General features: G+C 40.6%; 1 protein-coding gene across 4 annotated transcripts in view; it reads right to left on the bottom strand.

Annotated features, from left to right (window-relative positions):
• The window catches only part of cmb (combover), a 522,232-nt gene that overhangs the window by 208,255 nt on the left and 289,524 nt on the right, over positions 1–24,453 (bottom strand). For all 4 annotated transcript variants that reach the window (XM_067139692.2, XM_067139691.2, XM_067139689.2 and 1 more), the window contains one exon: positions 9,734–9,899. In XM_067139692.2, the coding sequence (XP_066995793.2) occupies positions 9,734–9,899 (166 nt within the window). The remainder of the gene's footprint in view (positions 1–9,733; positions 9,900–24,453) is intronic.

The following is a 24,453-nucleotide window of genomic DNA, read 5'->3' as shown; positions in this document are numbered from 1 at the left end:
GCGAGTTCATTGTCCATGCTGGGGCATGTTAAGAGAGCCGCATTGCATAGATCTTCTGTGCACTTCTTGGATCGTGCATTTGTCTCTTCAGTCCACTCTATTTAGCGATTGTCATTCGTCTTACAGTTTGTTAGGTAGTCACTTGGAAGGCCTTGATTTTCAGCAGCATTCTTTATGTATCAGCAATAGAAATTGATTAAATCAAGGAATGCTGTAAGTTCTCTGACAGTCTCAGGTCACTTATGGTTCTTTATAGCAGTTACTCTTTCGGGGTCTGGTTGTGTTTTTCCTTCACTGATTAGGAAACCAAGAAATATATCTCTTTTGCTCCAAATATGGACTTGCTGATGTTAAGGCGCAGCCTAAAATGGTTTAGTCTCTCAAAAATTAAGCTAAGGTGTTCAGCATGCTCTTCTGTGGATTCAGAAGCAACTAGAATGTCGTCGAGGTAGGCGAAGCAGAGTCCAGTCCTCGTATCACTTCGTCGAGGTAGGCGAAGCAGAAGTCCATACCTCGTACCACTTTGTTGAGGAATCTTTAGAACGTACTCGGGGCATTCCGTAACCTGAATGGCATTAAATTGAATTCATAAAGTCCAAATGGTGTAATAACAGCAGTATTTCCTTTGTCTTCTTCAGCTACGGGTATTTGATATTACGCCTGCAGGAGATCTAGTTTGGAAAATATGCATTTGTTATTTAAGATCTGGCAAACATCATCGATCCTTGGAATGGGATAGTGATCTGGAACAGTGCGATCGTTAGGTCGATGATACTCACCACACACACTCTCCATTAAGACAGTACCATATGGCTGATAAAGCAGGCATGAGGCAGTTAAAAAAAGTAACTATGATCGGTGCAAAACGGTAAATAAAAATGTAAACAGACTCTGGGATGGGTTTAAAGCAATTGTTGAGGAATGTGAAAACAGGTTTGTACCGTTGAAGGTGGTAAGGAATGGTAGAGATCCACTATATTATAACAGAGAAGTAAAGAGACTAAGAAGGAAGTGCAGATTGGAAAGAAAGAGAGTTAGAAATGGCTGTGGAAGTAAGGAGAAATTGAAGGAACTTACTAGGAAATTGAATCTAGCAAAGAAGGGAATTACGGATAACATGATGGCAAACATAAATGGCAGTCATACAAATTTTAGTGAAAAATGGAAGGGTATGTATAGGAACTTTAAGGCAGCAACAGGCTCCAAGAGGACATTCCAAGAATAATTAATGAACAAAGGGAGTGTGTATGTGAGGATCTTCAAAAGGCAGAAGTATTCAGTCAGCAGTATGTAAAGATTGTTGGTTACAAGGATAATGTCCAGATAGAGGAAGAGACTAATGCTAAAAGAAGTATTACAATTTACTTACGACAACAATGAGATTTACGGTAAGATATAAAGGTTGAAAACTAGAAAAGCGGCTGGAATTGATAAGATTTCCAGGGATATAGTAAAGACAATGGGTTGGGATATACCACCATACCTGAAGTACTTATTTGATTATTGCTTGGTTGAAGGAGCTATACCAAATAAATGAAAAAATGGCATATGGCTTTTAGTGTCGAGAGTGTCTGAGGACATGTTTGGCTCTCCAGGTGCAGGTCTTTTTGATTTGACGCCTGTAGGCGACCTGTGCGTCGTGATGACGACGAAATGATGATGAAGAAAACACATACACCCAGCCCCCGTGCCAACAAAACTAACCAATGATGGTTAAAATTCCCGACCCTGCCGGGAATTGAACCCGGGACCCCTATGACCAAAGGCCAGCACGCTAACCATTTAGCCATGGAGCCGGACACACCAAATGAATGGAGAGTTGCTATAGTAGCCCCGTTGTATAAAGGAAAGCGTGATAGACATAAAGCTGAAAATTACAGGCCAGTAATTTTGACGTGCATTGCCTGTAAGCTTTGGGAAGGCATTCTTTCTGATTATTTTAAGACATGGTTGCTATATTTCTAGAAAATAGATCTCAGAGAATTACAGTAGGTGACACTTTATCTGACCCTGTAATAATTAAGAGGGGAATTCCTCAAGGCAGTATTACTGGACCTTTATGTTTTCTTATATATATATAAATGATACGAGTAAAGAAGTGGAACCAGAGGTAAAGCTTTTTGTGGATGATGTTATTCTGTATAGAGTAATAAATAAGTTACAAGATTGTGAGCAACTACAACATGACCTCGATAATGTTGTAAGATGGACAGCAGGCAATGGTATGATGACAAACGGGATTAAAAGTCAGGTTGTGAGTTTCACAAATAGGAAAAGTCCTCTCAGTTAATCACTACATGGACGGGGTGAAAGTTCCTTTTGGGGATCATTGTAAGTATCTAGGAAAGATCTTCATTGGGGTAATCACATAAATGGGACTGTAAATAAAGGGTACAGATCTCTGCACATGGTTATAAGCAGATAACGGATTTATATGTACTAATAATTATTTAAATATGTACATACATATTTAGTTATTTTTACTGAAATATGGAATTATATATGAACTTAAAATTACATATATAACATTAATTTCTATTTAATATCAAAGTTCAAAGAAGCTAAACATAGTAGATCTACATGCAACATAATATTGCACTTCTCATTTTAATATCTTTTATTCTCTGTTACCAAAACAATGGATTACAAAATGTTCTTTTAAGTGCTGGAAAGTGAATCTTTTCCTATTATCTTCAAGGACAGATTTACATCGACAAACTGCGTTCTACATCGGAAGAGGTAATGGGGGCATAATTCAACTTCACAATATCTGCTGGGGTTAAATCCAATGTTAATTTTACACTTAAATCTCCAGACAGCATTGCAGCAACCTTTGTCATTTCTTCATATCCAGGGTTCTTTGAAAGTACAGTGGCCATCTTCATGTTTGCTACATCTGCAACTTTACCTGTACGACGATTTAATTGTTCCACAGTTTTATTCACAATTTCACAACTTCCAGAAAGTGAGAGATGAGAGTTTTGGAGCCTTTTCAGTGTTTTTGTGATGGATGAAACATTATGCTGAATGTAACATAAGTCATTTCTCACATTTGTATCTCAGACAACTGTTTTCGTGGCTTCAATTGAGGCTGCATCTTCAAAGTCCATGGCATGCAGAATGTTCCTAATACAGTCTATATATTCAACATAATATTTAACCGCTTGCAGCCACATACCCCACCTAATTAGAATTGGCTTAGGCGGGAATGGAATCTCTGGGTACATTTCTTTCAAAAGATGAACTCTTCTGTGGGCTTTGAGAAAAACCTTTTTCACTGACGAAATCAATATATCTACTTTGGGATAACTACCTCTTACCACTTCTGCCACATGATGAAAGGCATGTGCTACACATGTTAAATGAGTCATTTTAGGATATACAACACATAATGCTTCTCCGGCTTTTATCATATAAGGTGCAGCATCGCTAATAAAAAGTAAAACTTTATTATACTTAACGCCCTGTGGCCAGAGGATACCCATAGCCTCATTAAACAGTTTTCCTATAGTTTTGTTATCGCACTTTTCTAGAATATCATTTTTCGCCATTGTAAAGTGAAAACCGTCAATACGGAATGATTCTAATACCTTGTAATAATAAAAGAATATCACAGTGTAAGAGAATCCGTTTACAATAATCTTCGCTTAACAAACCAATGATTACGTTGCCAATTAGTCTGCCTTCTTTGTCTGTTGTCTCATCAATGGAAACCCAGATTGGACCGTCTTTAATCTCTTGCCTTGTCTTCCGAACAGTTTCATCGTATATGGCTGAACAGTACGTTTTTCTGAGCACTGACTCATCCGCGATGGATCGTTTAGTATATTTCTCGAGGAATTCTCTGAAGTATTGATTATTCAGTTTGAAGAGAGATATGTCAGCAGAGATGAGAGCACGGCGAAGATCGGTGTTGAACTCGGACATTGCACTGGAAGTTGCTGGTTGTGTCAGAAACAACTGTCTCTGCTTGGAATCTCGTTGTTCGTTAGTCTGGTGTTTACTGGTTGAAACGTGCTGTTGCACAATGAACCTTTGAGTAGATGTCACTGTACAATGACACAAATTACAAAATAATATCTTACTGTCAGTTGAAAAACCATCTTCTTTAAATTCTGATTCGTAACTTTTCAATTTTAAACTGGTTGACTGAGCTACTTTAGGCATATTGTAACAACGTTAATGTCTTCAATGAATATCAATATACAACTGCACACACTGAACGTACAAGAACACTATGATCCATCTCACTGCTAATTCAAACTGTGAATGACTGGTAGTGAACTAGACGGAGTTATGAAGCAATCAAAGGGAATACCCGAATTACAAACTAATCTGGAAACCACTAGCACATCGTCGATGAATGAGATTTCCCTAGTTACGAAATTAAGGCACAGACACAGTCGATGTTATGTAATGCAGCTTATCAGTGCCGTAAGTGTGATTCAGATAGTCACGGTAATGACCGACTGATTTCCACCATTTCCGGGCTCAACCTCTCTCTTTCTTCGCACCGCTTATCAGCTTATTTTATCAGCCCAGACGTGGACAGGCGTGATAATGACTTGCACACTTGATAAAATATTAATTTTTCGAATAAAGATTTAAAATTTACTTCTCCATTATTGAGAGGACTGCTAATTTAATATAATTTAATACTTTTTAGCCGAAATATGGACTATATTGATTTTAATGACGAAGAATATGGAACATATGTGCTAAACTCCAAAATATGGAAAAATATGGAAAAAATATGGAAAATGAATACTCCATTTTTCAACCCCACACCTCATGATTCGTAAAGACAATGCAAAATATAATTAATTTTAGCTTCCTAAAGAGATATGTATTTACATATAAATCCGTTCCCTGGTTATGAGGGTGTTTAGGGGTTGTAGTAAGGATGTAAAGGAATGGGCATATAAGTCTCTGGTAAGACCCCAACTACAGTATTGTTCCAGAATATGGGACCCTCACCAGGATTACTTGATTCAAGAACTGGAAAAAATCCAAAGAAAAGCAGCGCGATTTGTTCTGGATGATTTCTGACAAAAGAGTAGTGTTACAAAAATGTTGCTAAGTTTGGGCTGGGAAGAACTGGAAGAAAGAAGACAAGTTGCTCGACTAAGTGGTTGGTACCAACTGATGAGCCCAACCTAGCACAGGGGGGGCAAAATGCTGGCAACCAGGACTGAGTTAGCTGGAAAATTTATAATGTCCAATAACGGACCATTTATATTGGTATTATAAATTTACTCATTCGGGACAAATATTCCACGTTCCCTATGGGAATCAACATCTATATCGTTAGTGGTATGTTCCGAGCTGTCAGTGGAGAGATGGCATGGAATGACATTAGTAGACGAATAAGTTTGAGTGGCATCTTTAAAAGTACGAAAGATCAGAGTATGAAGATAAAGTTGGAATTCAAGAGAACAAATTGGGGCAAATATTGATTTATAGGAAGGGGAGTTAGGGATTGGAATAACTTACCAAGAGAGATGTTCAATAAATTTCCAATTTCTTTGAAATCATTTAAGGAAAGAGTAGGAAAACAACAGAGAATCTGCCACCTGGGTGACTGCTCTAAATGCAGATCAGTATTGATTGATTGATTGATTGATTGTCCGTTCTTTTTGGAAACAAGTTGCAGGGGACTAGCCCATTGAGACTTCGATGGCCGGATAATGTTATTATTCAACATAAATTGGAATTCTGGTTTTGCTAGGCTAAGCTTCTGAGGATCCAGTTTATGAGGTTTCCAGAATACTGGTGGGCCACTAGATGTCGTAATGAAATGTTGAATGTCATGCTTGATTTCTCCAGGTGTAATAGCAGGTTTTGTTATATCAGAAAATTTTATTAGGAGCTCAGAAAATTGGCAGTTAGCTTTCAATGTACTAAATAAATCAGCCTCCGATACAGTTGCTATAGAGCATCCAGCGTTAAGAAAAGACTACAGGCCTTATGGGCTTTTACTTCTGTTGGTGTTACCCACTTTAGTTCTACATGTATATAAACATTATAATGAATTCCTATCAAAATGTATACTTTTTCTTATGAAACAAGGATTGGTTGTGCCATACAATACTAAATAAGACGTAAAATCATTTTGATATCTTTGAGTTTATCCTTTTAAATATCGGATATGCGGTTCAGTACACGGAACAGCCGGCCATGCTTGTCGCATTGCGCGCCACATTTCAGCGTGTAGTGCGGAAGTGTGTACAGTAGACAACACGTGTAATAACTCAGCTTAACCACTGCGAATCATCATTGGTGAGGTCAGTGCGGCATGTTTCCTTTTTTGTGTGTGTCACTCATTACAATGATTGGGAGATATTCGGCAGAGTGAAGTGATCGTCTTCCTGGGGCGCATAGTGTTTTGTTATAAATACAGTATAATTTATTGTGTTTCATTTTTCGTGTATTGCATTGCTTTTGGTTGTGTGTATCGTGTATAGTTTTTGTCTGTTTAGTATTTTTTATATAATCAGTCAGCGAGTAATACATTTAAATTATAGCTGAACATGTGAAAAGGATAAGTAGTGAAGTTGTCAGGAGAAAGGAACGGCAAATGGTGCTTAATTCATTTTCATATTTGAAAACAAAGCATCCAGGACGAAGTGTAAACTGGGTAGTAGATAAAGCCGCAAAGTTTTTAGGAATTTCGAAGACTTCCGTCTTCAAAATAAGGATGGAAGCCAGCGAAGGGCACTCCAGAGTCCCAGCAAGAAGCGGGAAAGGAAACAGTTAATTCGCAGTAATTCCAGACTCATTAAATACCATGATTTTGTCAGAAGTGAAATACGGCGCACTGTTCATGAATTCTATTTTAGAGATGAACCGCCAACTCTGAACACAATCCTCACTTCCGAAAAACAGCAACTCCGAACTACCTGATTTTAAGAAATCATACGAATAGGTCATTCAGCATTCCGTATTTTATGTTGCGGAAGAATATTTAAGTTATCGTATTTTGTGATAAACATGAAGCCCTTGCATCTGTTGTCACTTACGAGAAAATTTATCTGAAATGAGCTGAAGGATACGTCACCGAGACAGAGATATCTCGCCGTCAGCTTCCTGTGTTGTAACCACACAGTATATGCCTTAATAATGAAATGTTTCTGGGGGCTAATAGACTCAGCACTGCGCTCCCTTAAAGCAACAACGATCATGAAACTTTCTCAGATATAAGAAACAAGACAATCATTTCGGTTTCTGGATATGCATATTATTATTATTATTATTATTATTATTATTATTATTATTATTATTATTATTATTTAGTTCGCATCCCTGCATGTTCAAACTCTTCCTCTATTTCGAATGATACAGTCAGTGGGCTATTATCCTTAGAAACGTTATGGCAAAACGAAATTTCATTAATTACTGGAGATAATCTGGCATTTATATTATTATTAGTCTTGCAACAGCTGTACCAAGCGTTGTATAATTTTATGTCATGACTGTATTTCGCAAGCAGTGTCCGAGCCGCGCTGAGTGAGCGAGTATGGCAACAGTGGAAGGCAGCAGGCCCATAAGGCCTGTAGTCTTTTCTTAACTCTGGATGCTCTATAGGTCAGCTGAAGCAGTCAACTTCATGCTTCTGTGAATCAATTGTTTGTTTTTAAATCAAGTAATACTGTAAACCGAATTGGTGAATGAAATCAACTCCTAAATTACCCTTGGATTTTTGAGCAATAATCAAGGGCCATTAGAGCTTTCTCTTTAGTCCTAAATCAATATTCATTAATTTCGAACCAAAAGTTTGTATCCGAGTCCCAATGGCTGCAAAAAGCTTGAAATATGATGGTTTACTTCCTGTCAATTTTGTTACTGGTATAACAGAAACATCAGCTCCACAATCGACCAGAAAACGTTGTCCTGAATGACGATCTTTGACGAACAGACGGTAGTTATGTGAGCAACCTTTCAATGAAACATTAGCAGCACACGCAACCGCTACAGTGGCTGCTGCCTCGTGTTTCCCCGATCATTCCACTGGCATGGTGATACACATTTTTTCAGGCTTTCACTTCGAACCAAACTTGAAATGGTAGTAACAGTATTTTCCTTCAGGTCTACATCTGGGCCTGCTGCGGCTATGGTTTCGTAACCTGGGACAAGAATTATCACGACACTTAAGTTGCCGTTCTAATTCTAATATTTTCTCCATGATTTCTTGAAGAGAGAAACCACAAGTGGGGTTAGAGTTCGAGGTTACTGACCTAACTTCATCAACACTACCAGGGTCAATTTTTCATTTCTTATCACCAATATCTGCAAGATTATTAACATCACTGTCAGCAATCACTAATATACTGCGATTTTCCTGAGCTAATTTGTCAAGCCACAATGTTTTCAAACGTTTATCCAAAATTTCAGTACCACCGAGACCTTTCAATTTTTGAAGTAATTGGCTTGGTCTTAAGTCACCATGTTCAATCTCAAAACTAACTTTTTGATTTGTCTTTCTTCACTTTAAAGGTAAATTGTCAAAAGTCGTTCCTTAGCGATCATGTATTTATTCTTCTCGTTTGATGATACCAAGTCCCACATGCTTTCAACAATTTTAAGATCAAGTTGAGCCATAATATAGTTAAATTTTGTGTTTTCATTTGTGATTTCGATAAGGTTAAACTGCGCTTCTACTTGCAAAAACCATATTTCTGGTTTTTCAACCCAGAAAGGAGGTAATTTTACACTCACCTTTTCAATTGATTGTTTGGCATCGTCACTATTTTCACTCACCATTTTGGTGCAGATGACAAGCAATGTAAGGTTAACACATATTATCATAGTGCTTCGGGGTCACCAATTGTAGGTCTTCAACGAGTTAGCCTACATGTAATGTAATAACCAAAATATATTTCATTACTTTTTTTATTTTAACTGAAATGCAGCATCAATTTAATACAAGCACAATCACTTATTCATTCAAAAACATCACAGCCTTGTTGGTTAATAATAGCGAAAAGTTTCTCGGAAACTATATCAAGAGTCAAAGAATAGTACATGGTTCCCTACAGCTATATACTACACATCACTTCACTGTAAATTATGTCTTACAAGCAGAATATTTCCTATTACTGTAGTTCTTTTTTTCACTGATAATATTAATTAATGCCCTTACTATAATTTTTAAAAAATTATGGTTGTACACAAAGCTGCTATGTTTGTCAGTGAGACAGACACATTTTGTTTATTTTGTTTTGTTCTGTTCTCTTTTATTTTATTTTTCTTCAGTCTTTTTAAAAAATTTATGTTTTTTTAAATGTTTTGTGTATGTATTCTGTACTGCCTTTTGTACTTTGAGGCAACCTCTGTAAAAGGCAATGTTTAAATAAGTAAGTAAATAAAGATAATCTGCACTTTTATGAATAAATCGAGAGCAATATGCTGTGTGGTATGGGGTTTGAGCAGGGCTGACTGCGAACTATCTGTTGGGTTCTGTGTTATGCTGCAGAGGATGCATAAAAGAACATGGTAATCCATAAACTTTTGCATCGAACATGGAGGGATGCACAAGATGTTGTAGAACCATAAAAAGGATAAAGGGACTTTTTGCCCATCCTATATATTTACATTGTCCTTTTCTTTATCCAATTAAAGGATCAAGATCCTACTACACAAATTTTAAAATATGTTATTTTTTCAATAAACCTATGGCATCTTTTCTTTTTAAATTATGAAAGGTCACAGTAAGGAACCAAAAAAAAAATCTTACCTGAGCATTTGTCTTCTTTTCTTGAAGCCCTTGAGGTAACTCTCTGCGCAACTTTCCCAGTTCCATTTGAGCCTTCTTCACACGCAAATTCTGCTCTGATATATTATGAGGCTGTAGATGAAGATTGTATGCTAAGTCATGAATGGAATCTTGATGATAATCTAGACTGAAATTTGAAAAGTAATAAAATGTTAAAAATTAATCTAGTGAATGCACAAAAGTGGGTGAACTTGAGGGAAATTTATGTAAATACATTTCCTGTCCAGCATTTCAAAGATATCAAGTACCTTATGCAGTTAGGAAAATTATACATTACATTACCACAATTGCAGCACAAATTTATTAGCAAAATATCTGTACTTTTCTATTCATCTCATAAAATGCAGAAATGATGAATTCCATAAATCATACTGTGACAAATAATGACTATTCCTGAGGAAGATTTTGCATGCAACAAAGAGCACAATTTACTCATACACATTGTTTTGAAATGTATAATTGTCCCAATCAAAAAATTATAAGCCTTCCGTCATCAGTTTACTACAGTGTAACAACTATAAAAATAAACTAGGCTAAAAACTATGTCTTCAATTTGTTTATGAGAGGAAAAATGTATGTGCTTTACTAGGGCCCCAGATGACAACAATAAACAAAACAAAAAAACACGAGAGAGAGAGAGAGAGAGAGAGAGAGAGAGCGCGTGCGCACGCATGTGCGTGCACGCACACTAATATGTGATTTTTCATTTAAGCAATCCAATGGACAAGTAAAGATAATGCATGCCATTACACAAACTATTTACTAAGGAATGAAAAGCCTAATTGGAGCTGAACTGAGAGAAAACTTCCAAATATATGAAGCATTAATAGTGTTAGGTGATCACTGAAGGTCAAATGACGAAGAGCAAGCTCAGAGAATTTCATAATGATTACATCAGGGGTCTCAAGCACATATTATAATGACAAATGCCAGGATGACTGCTATTTGCCATATCTGTGCAGAATATTTTACAAAGAGGATCTTGTGAAAAAACTATTTCAATCTTAATACTGTCTTCCAGAAGACACTGAGTGCATTGGCCATCAACTCTTCTCAAATTTGAAAAAAAATGAAGAGGTACCTTACTTACCATGAAGCAAGAAGTAAGGCCTTCCCATACAAATCAAGATATATAACAAATTTGTGTTTATATTACCTGTCATTTAGTTATATTGTATAGGTATTGCTTAATTATTAATTAATAGAGAATGCTGTTATAAGCATGCACTATGAACAGAGGCAGATGGTGGTTTGAAAATGTGGTAGTTCAAAATGGATATCAAAGGGGGGGTTGAACATATTATAACCCTTAAATGCATGATGTAGCTGATAAGCACCATGCTTCATTTCACTGTACATCTCAGATGGAGTTTAGTTTATTTTGTAAGCGCTTAGTGTTGTTTCTTGTATATATACCGTCATCATCGAGTACTGTACATACACTGACTGACAGAGCAAATGCAACACCAAGAAGGAGTGGTTCGAAAGGGATGAAAGTTGGGGAAAAAACAGAGACGGCACGGACGAATAATTGATGTTTATTTCAAACCGATATGCAGGTTACACAATGCGCACGGCATCCACTCAGTAGGATGTAGGACCACCGCGAGCGGCGATGCACACAGAAACACGTCGAGGTACAGAGTCAATAAGAGAGCGGATGGTGTCCTGAGGGATGGTTCTCCATTCTCTGTCAACCATTTGCCACAGTTGGTCGTCCGTACGAGGCTGGGGCAGAGTTTGCAAACGGCGTCCAATGAGATCCCACACGTGTTCGATTGGTGAGAGATCCGGAGAGTACGCTGGCCACGGAAGCATCTGTAAACCTCGTAGAGCCTGTTGGGAGATGCGAGCAGTTTGTGGGCGGGCATTATCCTGCTGAAACAGAGCATTGGGCAGCCCCTGAAGGTACGGGAGTGCCACCGGCCGCAGCACATGCTGCACGTAGCGGTGGGCATTTAACGTGCCTTGAATACGCACTAGAGGTGACGTGGAATCATACGCAATAGCGCCCCAAACCATGATGCCGCGTTGTCTAGCGGTAGGGCGCTCCACAGTTACTGCCGGATTTGACCTTTCTCCACACCGACGCTACACTCGTCTGCGGTGACTATCACTGACAGAACAGAAGCATGACTCATCGGAGAACACGACGTTCCGCCATTCCCTCATCCAAGTCGCTCTAGCCCGGCACCATGCCAGGCGTGCACGTCTATGCTGTGGAGTCAATGGTAGTCGCCTGAGCGGACGCCGGGAGTGCAGGCCTTCTTCAACCAATCGACGGGAAATTGTTCTGGTCGATATTGGAACAGCCAGGGTGTCTTGCACATGCTGAAGAATGGCGGTTGACGTGGCGTGCGGGGCTGCCACCGCTTGGCGGCGGATGCGCCGATCTTCGCGTGCTGACGTCACTCGGGCTGCGCCTGGACCCCTCGCATGTGCCACATGTCCCTGCGCCAACCATCTTCGCCACAGGCGCTGCACCGTGGACACATCCCTATGGGTATCGGCTGCGATTTGACGAAGCGACCAACCTGCCCTTCTCAGCCCAATCACCATACCCCTTGTAAAGTCGTCTGTCTGCTGGAAATGCCTCTGTTGACGGCGGCCTGGCATTCTTAGCTATACACGTGTCCTGTGGCACACGACAACACGTTCTACAATGACTGTCGGCTGAGAAATCACGGTACGAAGTGGGCCATTCGCCACTGCCGTGTCCCATTTATCGTTCGCTACGTGCGCAGCACAGCGGCGCATTTCACATCATGAGCATACCTCAGTGACGTCAGTCTACCCTGCAATTGGCATAAAGTTCTGACCACTCCTTCTTGGTGTTGCATTTGCTCTGTCAGTCAGTGTACTTGCATCGTTCTGGTGCAACTTAATCTAAACGTGGGAGACCAAGCAGCAACAGATGATGATGATAACAACAACAACAACAATAATAATAATAATAATAATAATAATAATAATAATAATAATAATAATAATAATTGGGGAAGCTCGCTGGCTCTGCCGCCAGCAGAGTCAGAGGGTAGTAGGGAAATAAAATACCACCGTGAAAAAAAAATTGGTCCCTTGCCAGGGTTACGGCGAAGACTGGTAAATGACCAGAAGCCAGAAAACATATTTAGGCAACCTCTAGGACTAACAACCCTAGTTGTAAAAGGATGGGTACCCGTCCAAAGCAAAGTCAAGTCAAAAAGCATGATGGCACATTTCAAGAAACATACCCCAGGGGGTAAATCTTCGGATAAATCCCTCGTCGTGAACACCACGGCGCACGAGTCTCGTTCGGATTCTGGGGGAGACTCGACATCATGCAAGAGACGAGTTGGAGCGTCTCGGTGTACCACGAAGAGTCAAAAACTCAGGCCAAAATCTAAAACCTTTCTAGCAACTTTCAACATAAATTCACTTACACAAACTGGCAAGCTGAAAACCCTCACCAAAACTCTTCACGAAAATCAGATATCCATAATGGCCCTACAGGAAACAAGGTACCCAGATGAAGAGATTTTTGAATCCGAAGGCTACCGATTTTTCAAGAGCAAAGCGCAAAGAGGAATCCTCAATGGAGCTGTGATGCTTGGAACCGTGTTTGCTGTTAGAACCAAGATCCTTAAATCGGTTGCAAATTACGAACCTGTGAATGACAGATTGTCTATACTCACAATTAAATGCGCGAACAAAACCTACGCCCTAGTTAACGCACATGCTCCTACATTATAAGTTAAAAACTTCATTTTCCCGTATTGAACTGAGATTCACAATTAGAATTAAGGAAGGTTCAACCTTTTCAAATAGAAACATTTTGTATTGAAAAGGTTGAACCTTCCTTAATTCTAATTGCTAATCATGCTCCTACAAACGATTTGAACAAGTCTGATCCAGACGAAGTTGATAATTTCTGGGACCTACCGGATGAAAAATTAAACAAAATCCCCAAACACCACGTCAAGCTTCTTTTGGGTGACTTCAATGCCCAACTAGGTCGTGAACAGAAGTACAAGAAAGTTATAGGAAATTACCCTGCTCACAAAAGAACCAATCCCAACGGCAAAAGACTGGTGTCCATTTGCGAAAATCACAACCTGCAGGTCATGTCGACCCACTTTCGCCATCTACCCAGAAAGCAAATGACTTGGCGTTCTCCCGTCCAAGCTCTCGGAGAGTTCCAAATTGATCATGTAGCAATCTCCAGGAGAAACAGCCCTGAGATTATGAATGTCAAGGTAAAGAAAGGCATCAATGTGGCCTCAGATCATTATATGTCTCTTATCACATTCAAACCAATTCCCGCAAACACAAGGAAGACAACCAAACAGATCACACGCTTCGACAATGATAAACTTCGGCAAAGGGTCGAGGAGTTCCAGGAGAAGGCTAGACCAAATGACTGTGACTTTAACAACGCCAAAAGTCTCCTTGTTGAGGCCGCCAAAGATGTTGCAGAAATCAAGAGAAGCAAAAAGCATGCCTGGTGGAATGGTACCTGCGAATCAGTCCTCCAAGAAAGACTCAATGCGTGGAAACAGTACTACTCTACGAAATCAGAAAATGATTGGGAAACCTACAAAACCCAACGTGCCCAAGCAGCTAGGGTGTTCAGAACTGAGAAACGTAAATACGAAAAATCTCTCATTGAAAAGATAGAACAAAACTTTAGGAAGAATAAAACGAGAGAGTACTACAGAGCCTTCAAACGCAAACTCACTGGCTATAAACCACCATCTCTATGCTTTGAGCGAAAGGACGGCACACTGGCGACGTCAAATGAAGAAAATTGCAGCATTCTGGCAGATTACTTCAGGAATTTACTTAATTGCTCTAAACCGCAAAGCACCATTGAGACCAAGGAACCCTTACTCAGGTACCCAGATTCCAGACCACCCGACAGAGATGAAATCAAGGGCCACATTGCCCGTCTCAAAAATAACAAAGCGCCGGGGGAAGACTCAGTAGTAGCAGAACTATGGAAATATGCCCCAGAGGAATCACTTGATATCTTGCAAAAGCAAATAGAAGAAATTTGGAACAAGGAGACCCTACCCGAAGATTGGAAAATAGCTTTGATCCATCCATTACACAAAAAAGGCAGCATGAAGAACATCAACAACTACAGAGGAATATCTTTGCTACCTGTGACTTACAAAATTCTATCACTTGCCATCCTGGAATGTTCGGAAGCACAAGTCGAACATCAAATAGGTGAATACCAAGGAGGGTTCAGAAAAGGTCGCTCAACAGCCGAACAGATCCAAAATCTCAAAACGATCATCAGATATTGTACACTAAGGTCCAAGCAGTATGTGTGTCTGTCTTTGTGGACTTCAAGAAAGCGTAAGACTCCACTGACCGGGAAGTCCTGTTAAACATCTTAAATGAATTTGGAATTGATTTGAAACTGCTGGCATTAATTAGAGCCACCCTGACCGATACAAAATCCAAGGTGAAGTTCCACGGATGTCTCTCGCATTCCTTTGACATCAAAACAGGAGTCCGACAAGGTGATGGGCTATCCCCGATACTCTTCAACTGTGTTCTTGAAAAGATCATCAGAACCTGGTGGGTGAGATTACAGGAAAACAACTACCGTGCATTGAGAATAGGAACCAAATCCAAGGGGATCGCAACAGACTGCTTAGCATTTGCCAATGATATTGCTGTTCTCTCAAGCGACATAGAAACCGCTAGAGTTCAAGTTGAAATTTTAAAGGAAATTGCCGAACAAACTGGTTTGCAGATATCGTTTGAGAAAACAGAAGTAATGACTAACATCAAAGAGGCTCCACCAAAACTCCATACAAAATACGGGGACATCACCCGAGTAGACAAATTCAAAAACCTAGGTGAGATCATCATGAAAAATTGACTGGACAAAGAAGCACTTCAGGAACGAGTACGCAAACTGGAAATAGCCTACCAAACATCCCGCACAATCTAAAACAAAAAAATGCCTTTCCCAAAATACCAAGATACGTCACTATGAAACAGTTCTGAAGCCAGTAGTTCTATATGCAGCTGAAACCCTGTCTCTAAATGCCAACAAAGGACTCCTTGAAGAACTGGAGAAAAGAGAACGCAAAATTTTGAGAGGAATCTTGGGATCAAAGTACAGAAATGGAATCCATCAAAAGAGATCCAACAAGGAAGTCTACAGCAAAATAGAGACCATTACCGAGACAATCAGAAAAAGACAGGCATGATTTTATGGTCATCTGAAAAGAATGGACGGAAGAAAGTTAACTAAAGAAATCTTTCACTTTTTTGATTCAAACCCCAAAACAACAATTCCCTGGTTTAGAAATACCAAAGAAGACCTGCAAATGCTACATATCTCAGCTGAAGACGCCCTTAACAGAGATCTCTTCCGCTAGAAAATATTGACGAACGGGTTAAACCGAGACGAGCAACCAAAGAGAAGACGCGGTGCCCCTTGGACAGAGGAGCGTAAGCAGACCCACTCACAAAGAATGAGGGAAATTTGGGCTCTAAAGAAGGCCAAGTTCAGTGTCAAATGCAACAAGACTTAACGTGGTCCTTGATGGCCCCAGCGAATTATATATACGAGGGCTATTTTTTTTTTTTCAAGGTCCGATCGGTCGCGACAGTCAAACGCCCGCGAATATATGATGAACCGCTGTGCAGATGTGTTGCACAACGTCTCTGAAATGACCGTTATGCGCCTCACCTCAGTCCCGTCAGTAGTGAACGTGCAGCGCGCTCGTAAACATGGCTACAACGATCGCTTCGCCCGCCAAGTGTGAAGTGCGCGGTGTAATTCGATTCCTTCAGGCTGAGGGGTGCAATGCAGCCGAATTTCATCGCCGAATAAGTCGTGTGTATGGTGAAACGTGCACGAGCGACAGCGAAGTGTGACAATGGTGCAGGAACTTTACAGCAGGGCGTACAGACGTCCATGATGCAGGCAGCCAGGGAAGGAAGCGTGTCAACCGATGATCTTGTTCCGCGTGTGCATCAGGCAATTCAAGAAAATCGTCAGTTCACAATTTCTGTGTTGAGTGCTTCGTTTCCTGAAATTTCCAGATCAGCTCTCTACACAATTGTGAGTGAGACACTTCAGTACCGCAAACTTTGTGCGAGATGGGTTCCAAAGATGCTGTCTAACCGTCACAAAACACAGCGAATGGGCGCCGCTTTAGCGTTTCTCCAGCGCTACCATGATGAAGGACCGGATTTTTTGAACAAAATTGTCACAGGGGACGAGACATGGGTGGATGCATTCGCACTCCCCGAGTAAGCCAAAGAAATTCAAGCGAACGTTCTCCAACAGAAAGTGTATGGCTACTGTGTTCTGGGACCGGAAAGGAGTTCTGTTGGTGGAATTCATGGAATTCATCACTGCAGCCGCATACTGTGCGACTATTCAACGTCTACGACGGGCAATTCAGAATAAGCGGAGAGGGGTGTTGTCATCAGGCATTGTCCTCCTCCATGACAATGCTCGGCCGCACACTGCAGCTGCCACCACGAACCTCTTGCAGCGTTTCCAGTGGGACGTTTTCGATCACCCAGCATACAGTCCGGACCGGGCTCCATCGGATTTTCACCTCTTTATTCACATGAAACGCTGGCTAGGAGGACAGCGTTTTGACACTGACGAGGCGCTGCAGACCGGCGTACAAAGATGGTTACAGGCGCAGGCGGCGACGTTCTATCAAGAGGGCATTGACAAGTTGGTACCACGCTACGACAAATGTCTCAATCTGCGAGGCGACTATGTTGAAAAATAGCTGTGAAGTATCAGTAAGTGTTACTAATAGAAAAGTGTCAAATTTGTACTGCTGTTTCATTTCGTGACCAATCGGACCTTGAAAAAAAAATAGCCCTCGTAATAATAATAATAATAATAATAATAATAATAATAATAATAATAATAATAATAATAATAATAGTAATAATAATAATAATAATAATAATAATAATGGCTTTATGTCCCACTAACTACAGTACTTTATACTGTTTTCAGAGATTCTGAGATGCTGGAATTTAGTCCTACAGGAGATCTTTTACGTGCCAGTAAATCTACCGACACATGCCTGATGTATTTAAGAGCACCTTAAAATACCACCAGACTGAGCCAGGATTAAAACTGCCAGGTTGGGGTCAGAAGGCCAGCGCCTTAGCTGCCTGAGCCACTCAGCCTGGCAGCAGCAACAGATTCAAGGTGGCTAATGAGCTACATAAATTAATCTTTAAATATTCACCTTAATATTTTAGTCACAGTTTTTTAAGCATTCTTGTTTTCTAGTCACTAAATGCTAACCATGGTCATTATTTCAGTTTAAAATTAAAAATCATGCACTTAAGGGTTCAAAAAAACTTTATGCACAAGAATTTACATAGAAGTGAGATAAGATCTGTTAATTAAAATGTCTAACCACAAGCCTATCTACTGTAAATTTACAGGAAGTCTATCAATCTCTGAAAAAAATTTCAACTCAAATCCGGAAAAAATCATGCACATTTATTCTACAAGAGCAAAATGTTAGGAATCATTTTCGTTCAACAACTCCTGAATTGTCAGGATGTAGGTAGCATGATGAGCAGCTGACAGCTTACAAACATGACAAGTCCCAAAATGACAATGCTTTAGTATTTTAATGCTGAAGACAAGATCTTAAATACTCCTTCTCTGTCAAATATGTAACGTCCATTACACAAACCAAATAATTTAAATGTTGACACCACAAACTTGGAGCAGAAACTTACCCGCCTTTTTTTAATTTTCTTGTACAAGTATGTCTTCCTCTATTTTTTTTTTTTTTTTTTTTTTTTACTGGCTCTACGTCGCACCGACATAGATAAGTCTTATGGCGAAGATGGGATAGGAAAAGCCTAGGAGTTGGAAGGAAGCGGCCGTGGCCTTATACAGCCCCAGCATTTGCCTGGTGTGAAAACGGGGAAACCCCAGTAATCGGGAGATAGTAGGTTCAAACCCCACTGTCGGCAGCCCTGAAGATGGTTTTCCGTGGTTTCCCATTTTCATACCAGGCAAATGCTGGGGCTGTACCTTAATTAAGGCCACGGTCGCTTCTTTCCCATTCCTAGGCCTTTCCTATCCCATTGTCACCATAAGACCTATCTGTGTTGGTGCGACGTAAAACGAAAAAAAGGGAAATCACAGAAAACCATCTTCAGGGCTGCCGACAGTGGGATTCGAACCCACTGTACCCCGGATGCAAGCTCACAGCCGCGCGCCTCTAACTGCACGGCCAACTTGCCCGGTACAAGTATGTTGGTACCCATGTTAGGGAGTGTGACAAACATTTCTCCATAGAAAAACAAGCTATGCCTCTAAAACACATCCCACCACGTAAGCCAAATTCTCCATGGACTACCTTCCTAAGGTCTGCAACCTGCCTACAAACCTGAAGGCTTTTATTGATATACAAAACAAGATGTCAACTACAGTGAGTCTAGTAAAAGAATCAGGAATTCTGGAAAGTAACTGTGAGGATTGTACAAAGCTGCAGCCTCTGACAAGCAACTGCTGACGAACCATTCAGAGTAGAGAGAAGAAACAGTATTTGTGTTTTTTAAACACAGTAGTAAGAGGAAGTTTTGTTCATCCCACAGCCAGGAAAGAGAGATTTCTACCTCAAGAACAATATAACTGATTATTTATTTCAATAATTAATTTCATTTTATCATGGTGATTTAGCAAAAAGAAATAATAACAATAAATAATGTTATTTGCTTTACGTCCCACCAACTACTTTTATGGTTTTCGGAGATGCCGAGGTGCTGGAAATCAGTGTCACAGGAGTTCTTTTATGTGCCAGTAAATCTACAGACACGAGGCTGACGTATTTGAGCACCTTCAAATACCACCGGACAGAGCAAGGATTGAACCTACCAAGTTGGGATCAGAAGGCCAGTGCCCCAACCATCTGAGCTACTCAGCACGGCCAAAGAAAAGAAAGAAAGGATCCCTGAGGGAAGTTTCCTACGAACAGCATTATCATTACACACTATAGATATTAGTGAAGTAATGTAACTTTAAAGCTTTTCAGTCTGTTGAGAACAATAATTATATCATACACAACACTAAGCCATACCTGTAAAAAAACAGTACAGAAAATTTTCTCAGAGTTACTAAGGTGACAGCAGAAAACTAATGCAATCATAATTTGTCTAATTTGTTCAAAATATCACCAATTCACAATCACTGACATATTTGTGGAACAAACAATATTGTACATATACTGTGTATGAATGGTTTAAAGCGATTTGATAGAATCTGAGGATGTTATTATGGAATGAAACATATCATTCTTTTTTTATTACTGCACGTTTTTTACAGGTATGTTATATGTACAGTATTATAATTAGTGTTTTTGACAAATTGAAAACCTTTAAAGTTACATTAACTGAGTCAATACTGGAAAGTATAGCTGACATCTGAACAAACTATTAGTGAAGTATTTATAAACCAGTTTGGGGTGATGATACAACAATACTTTCAATGTGTTATAATGACATAGCGACATTTGGAAAGTGGACAAACTGGCAAGTGGCAAAACATCAATCAGACACAATGTGGGAGGTAGGAAAACATCAGAACACGAGGCGATGAAGAAGGCATCAATCAATCACCTCCAGAACATACTGGAGTATTTTTCAACCACACTCATACGAGTTAACGATAAAGAAAGAGCCTCTATAATCTTCAAATTCACTATTGTCAATACTAAAGAAGAAGAATATTATTTGAATAATGTTATCTTTAGGAAATGGTACTTAAATGCGTAGTCACTGGACGATACATCATACATACATCATCATTATAAACCGTTATGCCTTTCAGCGTTCAGTCTGCAAGCCTCTGTGAATTTACTAAATGTTGCCACAATCCTCTATTTGCAACTAGGGTTGTACCCTCATTTATATCTATACCTCTTATCCTTAAATCAATAGAAACTGAGTCTAACCATCGTTGCCTTGGTCTCCCACTAGGTAAACTATCCTCCTCCATTCGCCTCACATGACCCCACCACCAAAGCCAGTCTGTATGTACAGCTTCTTCCACTGAGTTCATTCTTAACTTAGCCTTTATCTCCTAATTCCGAGTACCCTCCCGCCATTGTTCCCATATGTTTGTACCAGCAATCATTCTCTCTACTTTCATGTCTGTTACTTCTAACTTATGAATAAGATATCCTGAGTCCACCCAGCTTTTGCTCCCGCAAAGCAAAGTTGGCCTGAGAACAGACCGATGTATAGATAGATTCGTCCAGGAGCTGACTTTACTAATGATCGCAACTGCGAGCTCACTGCATTAGCTTTACTGCACCCAGATTCAATCTCACTTGCTATATTACCATCCTCCAAGAACACACTGTCGTGTACCCTCCTTAGGGACTTGAACCGGCGGACTGTCAGATGAACGGCAGCCGGGATTCGCAGCCGAGATTCAATCTCAAGGTGTCAAGGGAAATAAACTAATATTAGAGTAATAATCAGTAATACAGGACACCCTGTAGTATCAGAACATTTGTATGATAATTTTAGTCAGATTTAATAATGAGAAAGAAGAAGGAATCTTTCAGTAAGTTACAGAGCCTTAGCCAGGCAGAGAGCTTGGGAAATGCGCCTACAAAAACATGTTGACAACAACGGATGTTTACTTGTGTATCGACAAACAGAGTCGGTTTGTGAGCCGGGCGGCCGACGGCCGACAAAGGGAAAAGCCAGTACAATTGCACTCTAAGAGAGAGAAGGAAGGAAGAGTGCAAAGTAGGACAGAGACAGTAGTGCTCAGACGGCAGAAAGTACTGGGATAACGATTTGAGAATAAGTAGTTGAGGGGACCACCTACTACGTGAGTAGCTTAGTAATGCCCATAAGACCCAACCCCTAAGGTAGTGGGAAGGGATCGACCTTTGCTTCTAAGAGAGCAGATTTAACCCTAAGCCAAGATGGCGCGGGGCTCTCTCCCGACCAGTGATTCATACTTTCAGGACCAGGCTCTTTCGAGCAGTTAATCATGTCATTAAAATTATACATATGTGCCGCAGGGCAGTATTCGGATATTTCGCGTAGCCATAGGGTAGGCGCGTGAAACAAGCACTCTCTTCGGATCGTCATATTCAAACTTTTAAATATATTGTAAATATTACACATAGTCGTCCTGGTTGATAAAGGACAGTGAAGTTACATTATCTTTTATTTCGGGAGTTACGGGACAGAGTCGCACCTACAATTACCTTGCTACTTCCGCTCGGCAGGACAGGTAATATGTTAACATCCAACGGCCTGGTGACAACCTACTAGAACGTCTCGCAGGACAGGTAGGTCACGACAGGCCTATATAAATTTGGTGTCAGGTAGTGCAGGGTCCCGATTTCGATTCTCGAACAGTCAACTCACCGAAATAACATGAGAGAACCGCGACTTTATAGAAGATTGTCCGTAAGAGAATCACAACTTCGTAGAAGATTTCTGTGTGAGTAAACCTCAACTTCGCAGAAGATTGTCCGGAACGCACTACCGCGTGTTTTTCATTCGCGTGACACGCATCGCAGAAGAGGAGCATCACTACCGCAGCCTTCTAAGCCAGTCCAGCAGCAGACGACGCCATCTGGTGGAGACGCAGCACTACAGCCGATTATTCATCCAGGCCAGCAGTGAAGCAGCGTTGAAGATTTAAGGTAAGCTGAACATTATTTCAAATGGCACGACAGAATAGTTCAGTACCAGCAGACCGAGGCACTGAGATGCTCGAGGACGAGGTGGAATCAGGAAGTATGAGTGGGCTTTTTGTAACATTAGTAGAAGGACATCGCCTCGTTGGACGAGAGTTTGATGGCAGTCAACCAGATAGATTGCATGAGTTTATAGCAAACGTAGATGCTGCTGTTTGTATGATTAAGGATGAAGATCAAGAGTTGTTTTTAAGTATATTTTAACAAAGGTTACGGGCAGAGCCCGAGATAAATTGTTGGTTAGAAGTGATATATGTAATTGGGAGAGAGCCAAGTGAGCATTAACAGAATATTATGGCCAGCAAGGCACACTAGATTTGTACATATGTAAAATGTTCCAAACAGCGCAGGACCCGCGAGAAACCGTCGCCAATTGGGCACACAAAATAGAAACATTGTCAGCTTCTTTTAGGGAGGCAATACTTGAAGACAAACTAGAGGAAGATCGCAACGCACAGTTAAAAATAATGAGAAAAATATGTGTAGCTAGTTTCATACAAGGATTAGCCAATCCTAGAATACAAGCCAGAGTACAGTCAGAAAAGGGCATTACTTTTGAGAAGGCAGTTGCAATAGCACAACAGGAAGAAACCGTTATAATGTCAAAGAAGGCACGAGAGGGCCTACAACACAAACATTGCTCAGGGTTTAGCAAGCGCAGACCAGAACAGGAGCGTAGCGCAGCACCAAAGTGGCATACTAAACCAACACATGCTAGTGCTAGGGTGGTCTGCTACAATTGTAATAACGAAGGCCACATAGCAAAGAACTGTAAGAACACAGGAACGCAAGGGGCTCACACTACACAGACCGCTAGTTCCAACACAACTACAGGGGGGGGGGGCACATCCAGTAAATTAAAATGTCGCTATTGTGGGAAGATAGGGGACACTGAACGTGAATGTAGGAAGAAACAAAGGGACAAGGAAACAGAGGTACGAGAAACAGTGCGCATAGTACGCACACAACCAAACCCAGTGACAGGTGAAAACAGAACTTGTTATCGTTGCGGCTGGAAAGGGCATATACAGGTGAATTGTTGACACGGTGCATGCACTCCGGTGATGCAAACGGATAGCCGTAGGTGCTATTCGTGTGGCCAACAGGGCCGTATTCAGAGAAATTGCCGAAAAGCCCAAGGCAAGTCCACGGGCAACAGGGCCATGAAAGGCCAAACTCCGGGTGATGCCCAATGCGAACATTGTGATAGGTGGTCACACTGAACCCAAGATTGTTGGTTCAGAAAGGGGGCGGCAGTACGCACGCCACGAAGGCAACAGAGGTGGCAAACTAGAACGGGCCCGTAGCAAGGGGACAGTTATGGCGGCCCGCAGACCAGAAGGTCCCAAGAATTCTGACACAGAAGGCACAGTGCTGATCCAGGTCGTGAACCATGGAAGACCGTTGTGATTTATCGTTCTACGTTGCGATTTTATTTGACGTAAACAAATATCACACGAGAACACGTTCACTTCCTTATTTAACATTACTTTATATACACTGTACATCACAACACACAATTATACACATCAGCAAATGACACTATACACACTCAATAGCGGAGTAGCCTGAAGTCGATTCTGACAAGTACAGATATCAACAACACTGACGCACGCACTATAACATACTCTCTTTTGAATTCCCCGCCTCACTCACTCACTCACTCACTCGAGTCCAATGATCTGACTCCACCTCGGAGCCCAACAGTCACTCCCAGTCCATCACTTGCCTGAGTCCCAAGAACCAAGATCTGCGAACTAAGAACTGCCTTCACTGACTGACAGCTCGATATTTATACCATTCGATCAACCATCTAGAATGATCGACTTCTGGAAGAGTTCTTACAACACTCTTATGAAACACACTCGAAACATCGATTGACCAGCTAGTCGAATGGGTACTCGAATGTTCTTTCGATATTTAAAAATGTACATGGAAATATCTAAAACA

This window comes from Anabrus simplex, chromosome 2, assembly GCF_040414725.1.
Source record: "Anabrus simplex isolate iqAnaSimp1 chromosome 2, ASM4041472v1, whole genome shotgun sequence".
Classification (NCBI taxonomy): Eukaryota; Metazoa; Arthropoda; class Insecta; order Orthoptera; family Tettigoniidae; genus Anabrus; species Anabrus simplex.
Note: the sequence above shows the minus strand (reverse complement) of the source record. Positions and strands in the feature narration are given on the sequence as shown.